This window comes from Schistocerca cancellata, chromosome 2 (assembly GCF_023864275.1).
Source record: "Schistocerca cancellata isolate TAMUIC-IGC-003103 chromosome 2, iqSchCanc2.1, whole genome shotgun sequence".
NCBI classification, from domain to species: domain Eukaryota; kingdom Metazoa; phylum Arthropoda; class Insecta; order Orthoptera; family Acrididae; genus Schistocerca; species Schistocerca cancellata.
This window is the reverse complement of record NC_064627.1, coordinates 46,501,008-46,522,743: the sequence shown is the minus strand read 5'-3', so window position 1 is coordinate 46,522,743 and position 21,736 is coordinate 46,501,008. Positions and strand designations below refer to the sequence as shown.

Sequence of the window (21,736 nt, the reverse complement as noted above, 5' to 3'; positions counted from 1 at the left end):
ACTATACTCTGATGACTGTTTATGCCCACTGGGCAGCTCTTCATGCCTGTATTACACTGTAAAAATATCATTGACACACATCTTTGTCGCATTACTTTGACAAAATTACTTCACTACAGTCTTTACACTATCATATAATGTTTCATTGTAGTTTCTTTGGAAAGATGCTGAATAGGTAACTGTCTACTCAGCAGAATTTAATGTAATGCTGGTGGTGAGCATTGCTTGAAAACAGAGAAACAAAAATGAAGGAGTGTTAAGCTCAGTGCACTGACCAGAATTTTCTTAGTGAGCTACAGTGTGAGAACAGAAAGTTTAGGGAATGGTTCAAGAATGGACAGACCAACGTTTCAATTTGTCTTTGTGACAGTAATTTTTGTGGCGGCATTCGTAGCGACAAACACTTCGCTGTAGAAACGGCTTACGAAGTCACCGCCACACTTTTAATAGCGGGCCGACCGGTCCGCTGGAACAGTGAACAGAAAGATGAAAACCCAAACACTCTGATTAAATAAAAGTCGGTACTTATCTTTATTAACGAAGATACAGAAACACAGTAGTGAACTCCGTGTCTATAGAAATCTGTCTAGTTCGAGTCGGAGCGGCTAGGTCAGCGTCGGCTGACGACAAACAACTACTCTGCTGCGATGAACACACAACTGACTAGCAAGTACACAAATCGGTGGCGAGTATACAACTGAGCGGTGAATACAGAACTGTCCTAGCGCTCGCGACTCCAGCGCTTAAGAAGCCAGAAGCCAGCGGTGGCGCGTGCAGACTTGCGGCAATTTCCTGTATCGCTGGCACTGCTTATGCGGACGGTGTCCAGACTTTGATGCTGCCAACCTTTTGGCAGCGGGCTCGGTTGGCATTACTTGCTAGGATATAACAGTAATCACTCTCACTCACACACACACACACACACACTTGAATCTCCCACTGAAACCTGGTCAAATGTGTTACTTATGGTAGGGATGCTCAAAAGTGATACTGCCTGCTGCCTCCTTTCCACTGCATCAACTGCAATTTCACCCGTGCTGTCTCCTCCAGAGATTGTCCCATGTATCTTAATGAGTGGACCATCCATGAGATCAGGATCAAGGAAAAAGTGCCTTACCCTGTTGCTCACATGTTCTTGGCTAGTCGACAGGCCTGCATTTTACCAACTGGAACTTACAATACCATTCTTGGTGTACCTCGCTCCACAAAGGACATGCACATGCAGACTTGCAACATCAAGTTCATCATCACCACGGTATATCCCCACCGCTTTCTCATCTGCAAAAAGCCATTAAATTTTCACCTCCAACAACAAAATCACCTGCTACACAACCAGCAAGCCAGAGAGGATAGAAGGAATACTCATACGAAGACTTTTTATGATGTCCCTCCAGCCATCAAACATCTGACTCCTCATCAGTCAGCTGCAAAGGATCCAAGAAACCAACCAAAGGCAAATGGTCACCGCCAACTATTTTTCTACCCTGGAATCTGCAGGCAGAGTAAGGGAGAATGCTGACACCTTTGTGGAGCTCATGAAGCAAAATCCTTCAGCCCCTGCACCATGTAGCAGTGATTCTTCAAAGTTTGGCACTCTGCAGCCATCTGGGTGACGCCCCCTCCCCCCTTCATTTTTCATTCCAGCCCTTTCCCTGTCATGACTTTCCTCCAATGGAATGTTCAGTGTTAGATCCAATGAGGAGGAATTACGGCTGCTCTTTAATTGCACTGCCAACTTGTTCTCTGCCTCTAGGAAACAAAATTGCGTTGCTTTGGCCACTCACATGTTTTTTTTTCAGTCCTCTTTGATCTTCCCGCCCAAGGATGGCTTTCTACCTCATGGGGGAGTCATGCTACTCATCCAGGGTGATGTTCATAGTCACATCATCTCTCTGAACACCCGGGTGCAAGCTGTTGCAGTCAGCATTTTCCTTCCTTGCTTCACCTTTTCTCTTTGTACCATTTACATCTCTCCATCACTTAGTGTCACCTTGGCAGCCTTCCTCCAGATTATTGGCCAACTCTCCCATCCCTTTTTGTGCTCAGTGACATTAATGTCACCATCCCATTTGAAGCTCTCACAGAACCTATCAGACAGGTGCCCTTTCAGCTGATCACCTCAATCTACTCAACCTCATCTACCTTAACACTGGGGCACTCACATTCCTTTCAGAATCCACACACACCTTCCCACTTGGATTTCTCGTTTGGCACTGTCCAGCTTGCCAGTCACCTCGAGTGCTGTGTTCTCTCTGACATACTCAAGTTACCATTTCTGTTTGCGGACACCTACCTCACCTGCATGTAAACCCAAATGGCAGCTTTTTAAGGCTTTCAGGAGGCTTTACTCCTCACCCGTGCCCTTTGACAAACATGATTTCCTCAGTTGTCCTGACCAGGTAGAATACCTTATCCACATTATTCTTACTGCTGCAGAACATTGCCGTCCTCACACTCACCTCTACCATGCTGTGTCCTGGTCCTTCGGTGGACTGAGGCATGCTGTGATGCAATTCGCCCTTGGAGATGTGCTCTCCACATTTTTAACAATCATCCTGTGATGGCAAGCTGTGCTCTTTATAAACAGCTGCATACACAGTGTCATTGAATTTTTCGGGAAGCAGAAAAGCTAGATGCATTTGCCTTACTAGTCCTTTTAACAGTTCCAGTTCATCTTCCACTGTGTGGGCCACTCTCCAGTGGCTCTTTGGGAGCAAGATCCATTCCCAAATTTGCTGCCTGACTATAGCAGATGATATCATGATGGACCCTATTGCTGTCTCCAACACCTTAGGCCACTATTTTGCAGAGATTTCGAGCTCCACACACTTTTCACCCTGCCTTCTCCATTGGCGTGGAGGAGGCTTGGGTGATACCACTCTTTTCTCAGAATTGTGAATGATAACATGACACTTTTTCTATGGGGGAGCTAGATCATGCTCTTACTTCCTCCTGACAGCTGCCCCAAGACCAGACAATGTTAGCGTTCTGATGGTGCAGCACACTTCTCCTGTGGGCAAGCACATTCTCCGTCATGTATACAGACGCATCTGGGCAGATGGCACATTTCCCAGACATTTGTGTAAAGCCACTGTCATACCCTTCCTTACCTATGCCCTTGTAAGGACAAACACCTTCCTTCTAGTTCTAGTCCCATTTCTCACCATCCGTCTTTGCAAGGTATTGGGACATTTGATTCAGGTCTGGCTGGTGTGGCGGCTAGAGTCTTGCAATCTATTAAGCACTGCACAATGTGGATTTCCAACACACCATTCTGCAGTTGACCATCTCATAACTTTGTCAACCCATGACATTTCTGCGGAAATAACACTGTACCTGCATTTTATGACTTGGAGAAAGTGTAAAACACATTCTGGAGGACTGGTATACTCTGTACTCTCTACACATGGGGCTTCTGAGGAGGCCTGCACCATTCCCTTCAGGAATTTTTAAAAGACAACTTTCAAGGTACCTAAGGGTTTTGGCTCGTCAAACCCATTTATCCTGGAAAACACTGTGCCTCAGGGATCTGCCCTGAGTGTTATCCTCCTTGCTGTCACCATTGATACTGTTACGGCCTGTCTCTCGCAGGGCATCTCTGGCTTCCTTTTCATTGATGATTTTTCGGTCTATTGCACTTTCCCACAGACTAGTCTTGTTGAGCAGCATCTTCAGTGATGTCTTGATCATCTTCACTCATGGAGCATTGACAAAGACTTTTCCTTTTCCACTGACAAAACTGTTTGTAAGAATTTCTGGCGGTGCAATGGGTTTCTTCCACTGTCTCTACATCTTGAGCCTGTTGCTCTTATGTCTGCTGAAACTGCAAAATTCCTGGGTTCTCATGCTTGATAGGAAATTTTCTTAGTCCTCCCATGTCTTACTCTGCCGTCTGCTATACCCTGTCCCTCAATGTCCCCTCAACAGCACTTCCTGGGGAGTGGATTGGACTTCTCTCCTCCAGTCCTACGGATCCCTTGCCCATTCAAAACTAGGCTATTGGTGTTCTTTTTATGCGTCCATCTTACAGAATCATGGCATCTGTCTGGCTACTGAAGCCTTTTATGCTAGCCCAGTTGAGAGTATGAATGCAGAAGCTGCTGAACTACCACAGTCATACTTTTTTTTTTTTTTGTGGTTTTAGGGCGCACAACTTCAATGGTCATTAGCGCCCTGACTACTCTAAAAATGCACCGCGAGCCACAAGTTGACAACAACAACTAAAAGGAAAAACAAAATAAAAGACAGACTGACAGGCATAGGATTAAAAAAACTTCATCAAATGTCCTTAGCGAGGTGTGTCAAATTGATAAAACAAAGAACACGAGCAGCTGCTCGTGGGTCATCCGCTAAAATGTCATCGAAAGTATTAGGCAGGTTAAGATCGAGGCGCAGTTGGTTAAGATCGGGACAGGACATTAAAATGTGTCTAACCGTCAGCAAGTGCCCACATGGGCAGAACGGCGCCGGCGCAGCCGTCAGCAGATGGCGATGGCTGAACCGGCAGTGTACAATCCTTAACCTTGCTAAAACGACCTCCTCCCGCCGAGAAGGGCGTGAGGAGGACGTCCAAGCCACGGGAAGAGGTTTTAAGGCCCGAAGCTTGTTGTCGGTAAGTGCAGCCCAATCGGCATGCCACAGCGACACAACGCGCCGACAAATGACCCTGCTAAAATCGGACGAAGGGACACAACAAGAAGCTGTCCGAGGCTGGAGGACCGCAGCCTTGGCCGCGGCATCTGCAGCTTCGTTCCCAGGGATACCGACATGGCCAGGAACCCACATAAAGCTAACCGGCGGACCGACGTCCACCAGCCGCTGAAGAGAGCGTTGGATCCGGTGTACGAAAGGGTGAACCGGGTACGGATCACTGAGGCTCTGGATGGCGCTCAGGGAATCTGAGCAGATGACATAAGCAGAATGTCGGTGGCGGCAGATGTAAAGAACAGCCTGGTAGAGGGCAAAGAGCTCAGCTGTGAAGACCGAACAATGGTCATGGAGCCGGTATTGGAAACTTTGTGCCCCGACTATAAAGGAACACCCGACCCCGTCTTTGGTCTTAGAGCCATCTGTATAAATGAAAGTCATGGTGATGAACTTCGAACGAAGTTCCAAAAAACGGGAGTGGTAGACCGAACTGGGGGTGACCTCTTTTGGGAGCGAGCTGAGGTCAAGGTGAACGCGGACCTGAGCCTGGAGCCAAGGTGGCGTGTGGCTCTCGCCCACTCGAAAGGTTGCAGGGAGTGAAAAATTAAGGTGTTGAAGGAGGCGACGAAAGCGAACTCCAGGGGGTAGCAGGGCAGAGACATACAACCTATATTGACGGTCAAGAGAGTCGTCAAAAAAGGAACGATAAGACGGATGGTCGGGCATTGACAGTAGCCGACAGGCATACCGACAAAGCAGTATATCGCGCCGGTAAGTGAGTGGCAATTCGCCAGCGTCAGCATGAAGACTCTCTACGGGACTGGTATAAAATGCTCCGATCGCAAGTCGTAAACCCCGATGTTGTATGGAGTTGAGGCGGCGTAAGATGGATGGCCGTGCAGAGGAGTATACGAAGCTCCCATAATCCAGCTTGGAGCGGACGATCGACCGATATAGACGAAGTAGGACGGTTCGATCCGCTCCCCACGACATACCACTGAGAACACGGAGGACATTTAAAGAACGGGTACAACGGGCGGCCAAATATGACACATGTGGAGACCAGCTAAGTTTCCTGTCAAAGGTAAGGCCTAAAAATTTGGTTGTCTCCACGATTGGGAGAGCAACGGGACCAAGTCGTAAGGACGGTGGGAGAAACTCTTTGTAGCGCCAGAAGTTAATACAGACCGTCTTCTCGGCAGAAAAACGGAAGCCATTGGCGACACTCCAGGAGTAAAGACGGTCAAGAGAACGCTGAAGACAGCGCTCCAGGACACGTGTACGCTGCGCGCTGCAATAGATGGTAAAATCGTCCACAAAAAGAGAGCCTGATACATCAGCTGGGAGGCAATCCATTATTGGATTGATCGCGATGGCGAACAGAGCGACGCTCAAAACTGAGCCCTGTGGCACCCCATTCTCCTGGCGAAAGGTGTCGGACAGGACAGAACGCACACGTACCCTGAACTGTCGATCCAGTAAAAAGGAACGAATAAAAAGAGGGAGGCGACCGCGAAGGCCCCATGTATGCATGGTGCGGAGAATGCCCGCCCTCCAACAGGTGTCGTAAGCCTTCTCTAAATCAAAGAACACAGCCGCGGTCGGGCGCTTCCGCAAGAAGTTATTCATAATGAAGGTCGACAAGGTAACCAGATGGTCAACAGCAGAGCGGCGCCTACGAAATCCACATTGGACATTGGTAAGTAGGCGTCGAGACTCAAGCAGCCAAACCAATCGAGAGTTAACCATTCGCTCCATCACTTTACAGACACAGCTGGTAAGTGAGATAGGTCGATAACTGGAAGGCAAGTGCTTGTCCTTCCCCGGCTTAGGAATCGGGACAACAATAGACTCGCGCCAGCATGCGGGAACATGTCCCTCAATCCAGATGCGATTGTATGTACGAAGAAGAAAACCTTTACCCGCAGGAGAAAGGTTCTTCAGCATCTGAATATGAATAGAATCAGGCCCTGGAGCGGAGGACCGTGATCGGCCAAGTGCGGTTTCGAGTTCCCGCATGGTGAATGGGGCATTATAACTTTCACAATTCGAGGAGCAAAGGTCAGGTGGCCTAGCCTCCACTGCCTGTTTGCGGGGGAGGAAGGCAGGGTGGTAATGAGCGGAGCTCGAAACCTCGGCGAAAAAGCGGCCGAAGGCATTGGAGACAGCCTCAGGGGCCACAAGGACCTCATTCGCGACCTTCAAGCCAGAAACTGGGGAGTGGACCTTAGTGCCAGATAGCCGGCGCAGGCTACCCCAGACAACAGAAGAAGGAGGAAAACTGTTGAAGGTGCTTGTGAAAGCAGCCCAGCTGGCTTTCTTGCTTTCGTTAATAATACGACGACACTGAGCACGTAATCGTTTATAATTAATACAATTCGCCACTGTAGGGTGGCGTTTAAAGGTGCGTAAAGCACGTCGACGAGCACGTAAAGCGTCTCTACATGCTGCGGTCCACCAGGGGACCGGTACGCGACGTGGAGAAGAAGTAGGGTGAGGGATGGAATATTCAGCAGCAGCGAGAATGACTTCCGTGAGGTGTGCGACCTGACGATCGCAACTTGTGAAGGTTTGATCCTGAAAGGTCGCCCTGGAAGAAAAGAGCCCCCAGTCTGCCTTGGAGATGGTCCAACTAGAGGAGCACGGAGAGGGGGTATGCTGCAGGAGATGGATAACACACGGGAAGTGGTCGCTCGAATAAGTATCAGCAAGTGCATACCACTCAAACCGGCGTGCAAGTTGGGGAGTAGAGAGGTCTAAATGGGAATAGGTATGAGATGTGTCCGAAAGAAAAGTAGGGGCGCCAGTATTAAGGCAGACAAGATTGAGCTGGTTGAAAAGGTCTGCTAACAAGGAGCCCCTCGGGCAGGAGGCTGGATAACCCCAAAGGGGATGGTGGGCATTGAAGTCTCCAGTTAACAAAAACGGTGCAGGTAGCTGAGCAATAAGTTGCATCATGTCTGCCCTGGTAACGGCAGATGACGAGGGAGTGTAAACGGTACAAAAGGAAAACGTAAAAGTGGGGAGAGTAATGCGGATGGCGACTGCCTGCAGGCCGGTGTGCAACGTGATGGGATCGTAGTAAATATCATCCCGGACCAGCAACATAACCCCTCCATGAGCTGGGATTCCTACCATAGGGGGTAGGTCAAAACGCACAGAGGTGTAGTGTGCCAAGGCAATGTGATCGCATGGGCGTAGCTTCGTTTCCTGGAGGGCTACGACGAGCGGACGATGCAAGCGGAGCAGCAACTTCAAGTCCTCTCGGTTGGAGCGAATGCTGCGAATATTCCAGTGAATAAGTGCCATCGTAAGAAAAGGAAGATGAGAGAAGGGGTCACCTCGAAGGCCGCTTAGGGCCTGGCTTCGAGCGAGCACTGCCGCCGCTATCAGTAGGCGGACAGTCATCGTCCATTGGGTCTATAGGGTCATCGGCCATCTCGGGAGGATGGCCGGGAGGGGGAGCTTCCTCCGCCGGTGAACGGCCAGATGTACGGCTACCGGCGATGCGGCCAGGCGAAACGGATGACGGCCTGGGGCGGCAACCGCTGGGTGGCGCAGGAGAAGAGATGCGCCGTGGCGGAGAAGGAGAACTGTGCTTCCTATGCGCCTTTTTGGAAGGACGTTTGGTGGAAGTACCGGTCGAAGGCTGGGAGGTCGAGGGACGGAGGAAGTCTGCACGGGATGGTTCCTTCTTGAAGGACCGTGCATCTGACTTCGGGGTCTTCGACTTAGCAGAAGCTGAGGAAGTGGCTGGTGTCTGTGGTGTGATGGGAGGAAGAGGAGACGTCGACCGCGCGATCTTAGCACTGGCCGAACGGACGACCGTGGTGCTGAAGGTCAGATCGCATGTCTGGGTTGCGACCTCCCGGGTAGTCCGAGGAGAGGCGAGGACAGTACTATATTTCCCCGCTGGGAGCAGCGTGGGCTTCCTACTAGCCAATAGCTTGCGAGCAGCCGAGGTGGACACTTTCTCTTTGACACGAATTTCTTGGATGCAACGTTCGTCCTTATAGACAGGACAGTCGCGGGAGGATGCGGCATGGTCACCCTGACAGTTCACACAATGAGGAGACGGAGGTGGACAGTCACCCTCATGGGCATCCCTGCCACAAGTGACACACTTAGCCGCATTGGAACAAGACTGTCGAGTGTGACTGAAACGCTGACACTGGTAGCAGCGCGTAGGTGTCGGGACATAGGGGCGAACAGAAATAACCTCGTAGCCTGCCTTGATGCGCGATGGCAGCTTAACACTATCGAAGGTCAAGAAAAGTGTCCGGGTCGGTACAAGGTCATTGTTGACCTTTTTCATGACCCGATGGACAGCTGTCACGCCCTGCTCAGCGAGGAAAGATTGAAGCTCCTCGTCAGTCAATCCGTCGAGGGAGCTAGTATAGACTACACCACGAGACGAATTCAAAGTTCGGTGGGCCTCCACCCGGACAGGGAACGTGTACAGGAGGGTGGCCCGAAGCAGTTTTTGTGCCTGAAAGGCACTCTCAGTTTCTAGTAATAAGGTGCCGTTACGCAACCTGGTACAAGATCCGGCTATGGCATCTACGCCCTTCTGAATAACGAAAGGGTTGACAGAGGAAAAATCCTTTCCGTCCTCAGTGCGAGAAACTACGAGGAACTGTGGGGCAGGCGGTAGTACTTTTGTCACTGTTGGCTGGTCACGTTTCCGTTTTTGGGTCGAAGTCGAAAGCGATGGAGTAGAATCCATTGCGGAGGAATCCCCCATGATTGCCAGCGTCTCCGATGGCGCGCTCCTTCCTTGTGGGGACCCTCTCAGAGGGCACTCCCGCCTTAGGTGAATGTTTACACCTCAGGTCACACCTCCCGAGAAACAGACGGAGGGACCAATCGGCATGGTCAGAAGGTATCAGCTCAGGCAATCACCCCTCCCCGGGCCTGGCCTTTACCAGGGGGTACGCGCGTGCCTTACATGTCTACCCAGGGCGGGGACTTACGCGTTACCCCGTCACCGGCTACGCGTGCGAACGCGTGGGTCGGCCTTCAGACACGCACAGGGAGGAAGGAAGAAGAGGAAAAAGAAGAGAGAGAGGGAGAAAGAGGACAGACTGTCTCAAACGCCGAGGCGGAGACCAGAGAAGGCAAGGAGAAGAAGGCAATGAGAAGGCAAGGAGAAAAAGGCAATGAGAAGGCAAGGAGAAAAAGGCAATGAGAAGGCAAGGAGAAAAAGGCAATGAGAAGGCAAGGTGAAAAAGGCAATGAGAAGGCAAGGAGAAAAAGGCAATGAGAAGGCAAGGAGAAAAAGGCAATGAGAAGGCAAGGAGAAAAAGGGAATGAGAAGGCAAGGAGAAGTCAAGGGAAAGAGTAAGGAAGACAGTGAGGTGGAGAAGAGCAAAGAAAGGGACCAACAAAAGGAAGGAAGAAACGAGAAGTGAAAAACCAAAAAGACCACGATTATAGGTCGTGAAACCGTCCGTCTCCGGACGCAGGCGCTAACTACCCCCGTGAGGGGGATGGACTCCTTTTAGTCGCCTCTTACGACAGGCAGGAATACCTCGGGCCTATTCTAATCCCCGGACCCGCAGGGGGGACAGTCATACTGGTGCGATGTTCTCCTAAACAGGTGCACATGGCGTTTGTTTGCCATGCCTGGCCACCCATCCTCTGCCCTCTTTTTTGATGATTCTTTTCACCACCAGTGTGAGGTGCATCCTTCTTCCGTTACTTCCCTTTTGGCTATTGCTCCAGCTGCTTAAATACATGCTACCTGCCACTTTGTTGTGAAGACAGGCTGCTGCATGAAGCCGAGGTTGGCAGACTTCGTAAGAACACTAATCCAGATTTGATCTATTGCATAAGTTTCTCAACCTTCACACAGAATGTAGCAATAGTACATTTGTGTACACTAATGGCAGTCTGACTGTGGTGTCTCGTGTGCCTTTGTCATTTTGCATTGACAAATTTCGGTACCAGCTTCCAGAACACAGCTAAGTATTTACAGCAGAGCTCTTTGTTCTGTATCAAGCCACACATTACATTTGGTGACACAGGCTTTTCAATTGTCATCTGCTCCAGTTCTCTCATATCCCTTCAGATCCTCTGAGTGCTGCACAAGGTCCATCCCTCAGTGCAACTGGTTGAAGAAAGCTTCCACTTGCTCACTCTTTATGGAGCTACTGTGATGTTGTGGGTACCTGGTCATGTCGGTCTGATATGAAATGCAGCTTCTGTTGTTGCTGTCAAGGCAACAGACTACCTCAGCCTGCTAGTTCTTCCATATCATCTAATGATCTCTGTGTTGCCATCGGTCAGCAGGTGGTACCCTTGGGCATCGCAACTGGTCCCCCCTTCACGGGAACAAGCTCCACGAAAGTCCAGCTGCTTGTCATCAGCCTTTGACAATCCCCCATTTCCTGACTGAATTTCCTTTTTTGAATTACTTATGTTCTCATTTATGTTTGTTGCCTGAGTTATTACCCATTTTAGCGAAAACTGCACAGTTTGGTTGACCCTGTTTTACCTTTCATCTATCGTAGCAGTATGGCAAATGACATTTAATCTTTAGTTCACGACCTCTGTTGTCTATGCGAAAATTTATGCAACTTTCTCCACAAGGAATTTTTTGGTTTTAACTGTCTCTCTTCTGTAGATTCAACTTAATGTGCACTTACTTTTAACTTCTTTTTTGTCTTAGTTTTCAGATGCTCTGACATGGGCACATATGACCTTAGTTGTTCTTGTGCTCTAGAATAAAACAATTAAAGTGTTAAGAACATGTGGAACCCTTTTGCAGCTTTGACTGGACTCCCTGGAAATGCACAATTGGGTTCTTTAGAAGTGAAGCAATGTTTCTTCATATATAAGGAACTATTGAACTCTAAGTGTCAATGACTTAGTGTGAAAAACTGAAGTGATGTGTGTAATCTGATACAACAGAACCCTGGAAATGGGGTAAAAATAGTTAATGTAGCTGATGTAAATCAAATAAAGTAATTCCATTGGCACCTTTTGATCTGTATTTTCAGAACCACCTTGCCCCTTTGTGGCCATAATTTATGGCTTACAATCCTTTTACTATAACCATTCTTTAGGGGAAGAGTAAAGGAAAAATATGTGAAAGATGTACCTGGCTAAATGACATACTTAGAAAATTTAAAAGTAAAATAGAATAAATATCTTATCGAAATTTATGAACTATTACATTTTACTGGTAAAATTGAGCAAATTGGAATATATTTTGCAATAAATATTTAATTATCAGTCCTTTGTTCAGCAATGCTGTCATTGTTAAAAGACAGCCTTGAATTCTAGTTCCTCTTGACACATGCACTGACGATTAAGAGTTTATTATAAACCAGCATTGTACTGTAAGTGACAGTTGCATGGCATTAGATTGTTAGCCGTCTGCCACCTGGCCACCCCTCTTACAGACTTTCAGGAAAACCAAGCAGATCTATGCTTATCTATCTTACTTCTTCATCACAGTTGGACTTGTAGAAATATAACTGATTTTAATTCTGAATATTGTCTTTTTAATGAATAATATAATATGATTTGAATTACTAGCACTTTATTAAATCCACAAACCATTAATTCTTACTGCAAAAATGCTTTTAGTTTGTATAAGTTGTTAAGCTTGGATATATTCATTCAATGGTGTCGTGTTGCTCTAACTAAGACTTAAGAAATTTAAATGCCTTTTTCAAAATTAGTGAAGAGGCGGGACAGTGAAAGACAGCAAGTACCATCATATAAAATTTGTGTCATTGACAGGGTTTAGATCTTGTTTCCCTGGCAGATCTCTCACACTACCAGTTTCTTGTTTCACTCCTCCATTTGGCCTCCTGTCTCTCTTCTACATTCTGATTCTCATCTGAGATCATGAAAACTTTGTACTGCCTGTCCCAATTTGTCACTGGCATTGACTGAATTTTTAAAGATGTCTATATTTAATTTATATTTACTGATTTAGCTTGCAGGGTTGTCCTGTTGTCTTACTGACCCCTAAAGTGGGAGAAAGTGCCACTTTCTTCCAAGGTTGTCCTCAGTGTGGCTATTGTGTGAGGATAAACACTGTGAGCAGCAGCAGGTCAAACATGTTCTTTTATTGCAATTCATATTGATGCTCAAGCTAACTCACTGTGTTAGATTGCCATGTGAAATGTATATCTAAGAGATGAGCTCAATATAGTTGAATTTTGTTGCAAAAAGAATGAAATTGTCACCTACTGCTCCAGTGTAAACTTAGAGGTGGGCTGTGTTGTGTCTTCCGAAATGTGGTGTTTCAATGGAGTAATGAAAACACAGTAGGATAGAAGGGCTCACGTCAAAGAATTGGATAAGTAGTTCACGGTGGCTTTTCATATTAGAGCACAGCATCGCACATACACCTAAAATTAAGTAGCTTGTCCCCAAGTTGCCCTGGAAAGGAAAGTTGCTACTCACCATATAGCAGAGATGTTTAGTTGCAGATAAGCACAACAAAAATACTGTCACAAATATAACTGGTTGTAGTGGTTACAGGTACTCCTTTTAGGGTATGCAGTACTGTAGTCCAATGTAACATAAATGAATATTGACAAATACTTAACACAGATTTGTGTTTGCTTGTACTTCCAGTTCCAAGAACATCTACCAGGCAGGACAAGTAGCTGTTTTTTGTGCTGTGAACCGGTGGGAATTACAGGGACTCCCATGACTGCCCTCACCAGCACCACCAGAATCAGCCTCAGCCAGAGGCTGGCTGAAATAATATACTTGTGGAACGTAGAAATTGACAAAAAAGGAATCTTCTGTGAAGCATGCTGTACACAAATCAATGAGGTAGATGAAAAGGAAATGTGGGTCAAGCAGCTCCAGAAATTAATTATACTCCGTGTGCTCCCCAGGGACCCTGATTATGGTAAGCACAGCAGATGTTCCACAAATGACTCACATCATCTGATTTTTAGTGTTTATGATAATTTTGTCTTGAAACAAATTATTGTGATTTCATCACAACATGGTGAAGGGGGTGGGGGTGGAGGGAGATTGGTGTGATCATTCTAGTTGAGAGTGGTTTATGGAACACTGAGAACCCTGCTATGTCGGTGTAACACCTTGCTTATTTTGAAGGTTAATAAATGTAAAAGACTGAGAATCCTGTTTTATTCAGTGATTAATTTAATTTTAAATTATATCTTACAACACAGAGATCAGAACAAAACAAGAAATCCTTTTGTGGTTTTCCGAAAGTTTTATTATTCTGGTACCCTAGTTGGAGACAATAAGAAAATTATGAAACATGTCCAGTGAAATGTTCTAAACAGCATTACTCTCCTCTGATTTTCATAACATTTACTCATGTCCTAAATCCAGAAATTTAGGTGTAAAGAAAACCAAGTTCACAAGAGATGGCATCTGAACTACTGAATTCTTTATACTGTGCACCTAAATGTGTTAATCACTGGCCTAGTTCTTTGCAACCTTCATCAGAAACAGCTTTATGAGGACTCCTGTCTCTGGCACACATTGCAACACACTTCCATGTTATACTATTGTTTATTACTTCCAGTATCTCTGAAGGAGCTGTCTCAGTGTGGGTTTTATCACAAATGTGTTGCTTTAAATGAGTGGTTCCTGACTGTAAACACAATAATGCAAGGCTGTATATGTGCAATATGTACCTACTAGACTTGATCTTTCCATTCATAACCAATCAAAATGTACTCTATACTTCACTGGCTAGATCCCCCTATTTACTTCCTCAATGTGTACACATTGACTCCAGTCTTACTCCTCACTGCATTGGCTGTCTCATGTTGCAAGATTATTTACACATAAATGAGAAGACATTGCTGGATGTAGCCAAACACTATAGACATGTTGAATGTCTTTGGAGTGAAACATTGAGGCATGATGAAAGAAATTTGACTTCTATTGCAATAGGGCATTCAAACAACTGATTGGTGACAGACTGTTACCAAGAGTGCAAAAGAAATTTTCATCTGTTTCCTTCCTAACCCAAATCTCCACAGTAGTGTACCCTGTGTATTAGCCTTCTTTGCTTGCAGGTCTACTGTATTCCTGTGGGATATCTGACATTGCAGTGCACTTGAACTGAAAGGCCAATATTGCATCAGGCATGAATATTTATAAAAGTGTGGTGCCTGTTCCTTTCGATGTTTATTTATTTATCATCCAATAGATAGCACATGCGATATAGGATTTGTCATTTGATTACACATAACTCATAACAACACATACACAAAATAAATGGACAAACATATACAAACAGCAAAACAAATTACATACACATAGAACATAAGTAGTGTACAAGAACTTACTACACAAAAACAAAAGTACATGCTCAGGATAAACAATTACAGATCATGAAATATGCCTTGTACACAAAACGTATTACAAATATTTAACAGAATTTTCATAAGTACTGTAATTATGAAGTTGAAAAGACAATTAAATTAGTTTAAATTTAAAAAAAATAAGTACAGGTTTCAATCCACAGCCTGAGACAGGTATTCACTTACACTCTAGTAGCATTTTTTCATCAAGTATTTTTTTACTTAATGCTTGAAATTATTTTTGCCTTTCAATTCTTTAATTTGAGATGGAAGTGCATTTAAAAGCTTTATTCCTAAGGGGCTAACATGTTTCTGACTTCTAGTTTGTGCTACATAGGGAACATGGAAGTCTTTACAATATCTTATATTGTGATCATGGTAGCTTGAGTTGGTTTGGAGATCACAGTTATTTTTACTGATCATTTCCAGGCATTTCAAGATATATATCAATGGTATTGTCAGATCTTCAGTTGTCTGAATAAGGGTCTACAGTGACTTTGTGGTGGGCTGTGTATCATGATACAAATAGCTCTTTTTTGCATAATAAAAATGTCATTTAGTCTTGACATGGTTTTTCCCCAAAAGCTTATGCCACAGCTTGCAACTGATAGGAAATAACTAAAGTACACCGCTCTAATACATGCCTTGCTACATACCTTGGATATTATACTTAAGGCAAAACATGCTGGGCTAAGTTTCTGAGAAAGATGCACACTGTTTTCATTCCAGTTTAAATCTTGATCAATTCGCATTCCCAGAAACTTTGTGGTGCACATTTTTTCTATTTGTTTGCTATCCAGCATAAGGCACATATTTTCCCCTTGTCACCTGCTCCCTTACCGTATAAAATTCATTTTCTTTCCATTTAATGTCAGCTTATTTGAATAAAACCATGACTGTATGTATGAGAGCATTTTTTTTGCTGTAGTACACAGTGATTCTTTTTTATCACTAATTATGATACTTGTGTCATCTGCGAATAGTAGAATTTTGGCTGAGCTGTCTGGAGCCTGTATATCATTGATATAAATTAGAAATAACAATGGGCCCAGAGTGCTGCCCTGAGGAACACCTATTTAAATTTGTTTTGGTTCAGATATGGGTTTAAAATTGTGAAGATTGTTGGGTGACCTCAGCTCAACAACTTGTGACCTGTTTTTCAAATAGGATTCAAACCATTTTTTAACAGTACCCCTGATGCATATTGCTTCAAGTTTCCCTATTAATATTACATGGTTCACAGTATCGAAGGCTTTGGCTACATCTAGATTAATTCCAACAACCTGTTTATTTGACTCCAAATTTCTTACTATTTCTGTCCAATATGGCTGTTTCTGTACTGTGCTCTGCTCGAAAACCGTGTTGACTTATTTATTAGTTTATGTTTTCCTAGATATTTTGTAACCCTGATTTTCATTAATTCCTCAAGTATTTTGGAGAAGGATGGGAGGAGAGATATAGGTTGGTAATTTTCTATTTTATGTGTGTCACCATTTTTGTATAGAGGTATCACTTTAGAGATTTTAAGTTTATCATCACTTACTCAATCAAATGTGGTGTAGTATACAACTCCAGTTGCTGCAACACCAGGCAGCTCGGCAACTCCTCGGACTGTACGGAGCAAGAAGTCACCTCAACAGCTACCTTGACAACTAGACAGGCAGAAGCCAGGTTGGGTAGTAGATCGAGAAATGCAAGATCGCCAAAGAACAGGAACACTTTTAGTGCCTGGATCCAGAACTTATGTAAGTGAACCAACTCAGTGCATTTTAAAGGAATATAATCAGAGTGACCAGTTAAAAATACCACTAAGGCTCATGCACCTAAACCTACAGTACCTTAGAAATAAGCTTAATATATTACAGGTTTTTGTAAGTGAGCAGTCACCTCATATAGTAGTGTTAACTGAGCATGGATTAAAATCTGATGAAATTATTTACTGTACACTAGAGGGCTACTCCTTAGCAAATAGTTATTGTAGACAGCAACATAAGTGTGGTGGTGTGGCAGTTTACATTAGTGAGAATCTCGAGTACAAGAAAATAAACTATCTAGACCAGTACAGCAAAGAAGGCTTGATTGAAGTGACAGCCATTGAAGTCCACACCAAAGAGTGTAGAGAGGTTATGAGAAAACAAAGTTATTGGGATTTACCATCCACCAAAGGCTGATGTAGTTAGCTTTATAGACATATTTAGTAGAGTAGTGGGACGTTGTGGTCCCAGTGACCTAACTATACTTGGTGATCTGAATATTGAGGCAAAATCTTCCAGTTTGTGTAATATGAGGTTAATAGATACTCTTAACTCATATAATCTCATAAATGTAGTAAATAGTGATACCAGGGTAACAAAGTCCATATCTAGCAAAATTAATTACGTTATACTATGTAAACATATTAAAGACAGTGTTAGGTGCTGGAATATGGATTGTCACTACTCTTACCACAAATGCCAGCTTGTAGAGTATGTAAACATAAGCATCCCAAAAATAACAAAAGTTATCGAAAATAAAAGAATCCTAAAAGAGGGTAACATCCTTGCCCTAAGAAATAAATTAGCTATAGAAGACTGGGATCTGGTTTACCAGACTGAAGGATCTGAAAACAAATGGGCCAAATTCTATGATACTATGCTAAGACACTTTGACAGATGCTGCCCTGTCAAGAAAATACAAAGAGTGTTCACCCATAACCAAAGTGCAAAAACCAACAGACTGATACTTCCAGTAAATATGGTAAAACTCAGGCAAAACATCCAGGACCTGGACGTGTTACACAAGTCAACAAACCTGCAGGTTTTTAAGGCCAAGTACAACAAAGCCAAGAAAATCTTTAAGAAAGAGCTTTCAAATCTAAGAAAACAGATATACAGCAGTGAAATAGCTCAATCAGACAATATAGCCAAGACCTCATGGAGAATTATAAATCAATTTCACAAAGCCACACCAAACCCAGAAACTGTGTTTCCTTCATGTCTTATAGTTAAAATTTCAAAGATCCTAATAAAGTCTGCAATATTTTCAATAAATACTTTATATCTGCAGCTGTTAGTCCAATTAATAACACAGTTGTGAGTAGTGAGGTAAAGCTCTGCCCTTTTGAAGAGCCACCTTTTGAATTCAAACAAGTAAGTGAAAAAGGAATAGGCAGGATAATAAATAACCTAAAGAATATGTTCTCATCCGGATGGGATGGTTTGAGTAGTATTGTGATTAAAAAATGTAATAAGGAATTAGTTAAAATAATCACTCACCTGGTAAACTGCAGTATTAGAGAACATACATTTCCAAATGTATTGAAATGGAGCACAGTTAAACGAGTGCATAAAAAAGGATCTAAGGAAGAGGTTTCAAATTTCAGGCCCATATCATTAATACCTGTCTTCAGCAAAGTATTTGAAGTTGTGCTGCTGACACAACTTAGTGACACTTTCTTGAAAAATAAGTTCCTAACAGAGAGACAACACGGATTCCGAAAAGATCATAGCACTATCACAGCAATTACGGAATTTCTTCACAAAATGTATGGTGCCCTTGATCAAGGAATGCAAACAGCTGGCATATTTCTAGACCTTACTAAAGCCTTTGACTCGGTAAACCATGAGTTACTTTTAAGTAAACTTGAGTCATACAATGTCAATGTGCTGCATCCATGCAATTGCTGGCTACATATTTATTTAACCGCATGCAGTGTACAAAGCTGACTTACAAAATCAATAATCAGATCATTAATTTCCAGTCCAAATATGAGACAGTCTCACAAGGTGTACCCCAGGGCTCAATTTTGGGCCCTTTCCTTTTCCTGGTGTACATAAATGATATAGAGCAACCTTTCAACTCCCAATTGGTAACCTATGCAGACAATACCTCACTGTTATTTCTTGGTAAACAAAATGATGAGTTAACGTTGGTAGCAACTGAGGGACTACAGCAAATAACTACTTATTTTCAAGATCAAGGTTTGAAAGTTAATATCAGTAAATCTCAGTTATTGCCTTTTAAACTTTCAAACTCACACCAAACCTCTATCAGTAACATAGGTGGAATTGAAGTAGTGGACACAGAAGGCTGCAGATTTCTAGGTATTCACCTAGATGAAAATCTAAGATGGGTAAACCATATCAAATTTTTACACAATAAAATCAGCAGTTCTTTACATCTAATCAGCCAGTTATCAAAAGTAGTTCCACATCAGACATTAAAAACAATTTATTATGGAACCATTTTTGCACAGATTAATTACGGGATAGAGATATGGGGTTGTGCTGCCAACATACATATGAACAGAATATTAACCCTACAGAAAAGAGCAATCAGAATTATCTATGGATTAGGGTATAGGGATTCATGCAGGGAAATATTTGTTCATCATAAATACCTCACAGTCTACTCACTGTATCATTACAAATTGTTTCTTTGTTTTGATGTGTCACAAAAAATATAATTAAAGTGTTCTGATATGCATGCCTATAATACAAAAAATAAAGACTGCTACTACAGACAAAGAACAAAATTAAAAACAACAGACCATAGTCCATGCAATAGTGGTCAAATATGGTACAACAGATTACCGAGCTCTATAAGGTGCCACAAAGGGAACTTATTCAAAGTGAAACTGAAACATTTCTTGATTGACAAGTGTTTATACTCTTTAAGTGAACATTAATATTAAACTAAAATAAATTATTGTGTATATATATGTATGTATGTATGTATATATTGTACTAAACTTGTAAAAAAATGCTATGACGTTTGCAAAAGACACCAGTTGGTGTCTCCATGCAAAAAAATACAATAAATCTCTTCACTAAAGGACAAAATTGCTATGTGCACTATAGGTTTGACTACACATGGAGCAATTTTCTTAATTATTGATACAGGTACAGCATCCAAACCAGAGAACAATTTCGATTTCAAGCATTTAATGACTTTTAGAACTTCATGCTCGTCTGTTGGGACTGCCATCATGCTGGTATATACCATTGGAGTCATAAATGTTGGTAGTTACTTAAATTTACTACTTAAAGTAAGGGGAATATTCACAAAATAATTGTTTACATAGTTTGCCATGGCATCTTTTTCTATGGGGATATTTTCATTATTTTTAAGATTGATTTTCTGTTCTTTAGTTTGACTCCAGTTTTTTCTTTCTTTCTTTTTTTTTTTACCATTTTCCACATCATTCTGGACTTGTTACTAGCCTGCCTTATTAATCTATCATCACTTAATAATTTTGCTTTTGATATTTCTTTGCGGTAAGTCTGTTTGTATGTCCTCAGATACTCAACAAACTGCTGATCATGACATGTTTTTAACTTTAAACTTAGTAATTTCATGGTTTCACTTGACTTTGTAATTCCGGGTGTAATCCAGGTCCCTTTGGATCCAGATGATCTGTAACTCAAAAGCTTTTTTGGGAAACACATTTCAAAGTATGCCATAAAAGTGGAAGCATCATTTGTGTTTGTTTGCAGTTTGGCCAGAGCTCTTGGCACATTTTTAAAATTATTTTTGAACTGATTACAATTTTCAGTAGAGAAAAATCGTTTGTACTCCTTTTTATTTTCCTCCTCCTTGGGAGCTGCAGTGAGATTAAAGGTTAGTGCATTATGATCCGATAATCCTATATTCACATTAGTAACTGCAACTTCATGTGTGACCACATTGGAGATGATGTTATTTATTAAGCTTTCACTAGAATCTGTAGTTCTAGTGGGAGCTGATATGTGGGGGAACATGTTGAAGCTTTTAGTATGTCTAAAAACTTGTTTTTTACTGAACTCTGGACCAATAGATTTATATAAAAGTCACCACAAAGAATTATGGTAGAGTTCTCATTTGAGAAAATGTTGAGCATTTCTTCCGAATTCTTAAGAGAGACTTCAGTATCTCCAGATGGTGATCTGTAAATTGCTGCAACAATTATTTTCTTTTCTATGATTAATGGTTTAGCCTCATATCTTAACTTAAATTTAAGCTTGGGATTTAGATAAATGCATACACCACCACCTTTGGCATTTTGCCTATAGTACTGACTGGCAAGTTTATAATATGTGTGACCAAAAGGACTTAAACTGTATCTGTACATTGTATAAGGCTCAGTCACAACTTCCGTGCATGAATATGACGGGTAGTGTGGGCAGCCTATCAAGTTAGGCTGTGGTCTCCTGATATCACATTTTGTGCTCGCTTACTCAGTTGTGCAGGACTCTGACACTTGTCTCACTCCTCTGTCAACACAACTTCCCTTTCATTTCGTTTGTCTCCTAACACCGCAGTCAGGTGTCATGCGGTGTAACTATTTAATACAATGATGTATTATATTCTGTACCTAATCTTCTATACTTCTTCTCAAACTCTGTTATAATTACTTTAAAATTCAAAATTGATGCCTTTGATGCTTCACATTTTTATAAAGAACTTACTATGTCACTTTTGACTTAACAAATTATTTATTCCCTTCATCATCACACTCGTGAACTACACTAAAAGATCACTTCATTCAGTATAAAAGAGACACTCACAATAATTTTGAAGGTTCCTCTTCTGTGTCTCACAACATACATCAGTTGTTGAAATAACTCTCCTTTGGCAGCCTATGCCTTTACAGGACAGTGTGGTGACCCCACGGAATACTAATTTTCACACATATAGTTTCTCACCCAAAGCTGCTGTGATAGGTGTACAGTGCTGAAGGTGCATATTGTCCCCTGATGTAAGTCACCACACACAAAATAGAAATAACACTAATGAACAATATCTGTACGTTTAGG

At 43.0% G+C, this 21,736-nt stretch overlaps 1 protein-coding gene across 1 annotated transcript in view; it reads left to right on the top strand.

The window, feature by feature from the left end:
- The window catches only part of LOC126150672 (serine/arginine repetitive matrix protein 2-like), a 130,955-nt gene that overhangs the window by 83,789 nt on the left and 25,430 nt on the right, over window positions 1–21,736 (top strand). Inside the window, exon 4 of the mRNA XM_049915891.1 lies at window positions 13,310–13,525. Within this exon, the coding sequence (XP_049771848.1) occupies window positions 13,310–13,525 (216 nt within the window). The remainder of the gene's footprint in view (window positions 1–13,309; window positions 13,526–21,736) is intronic.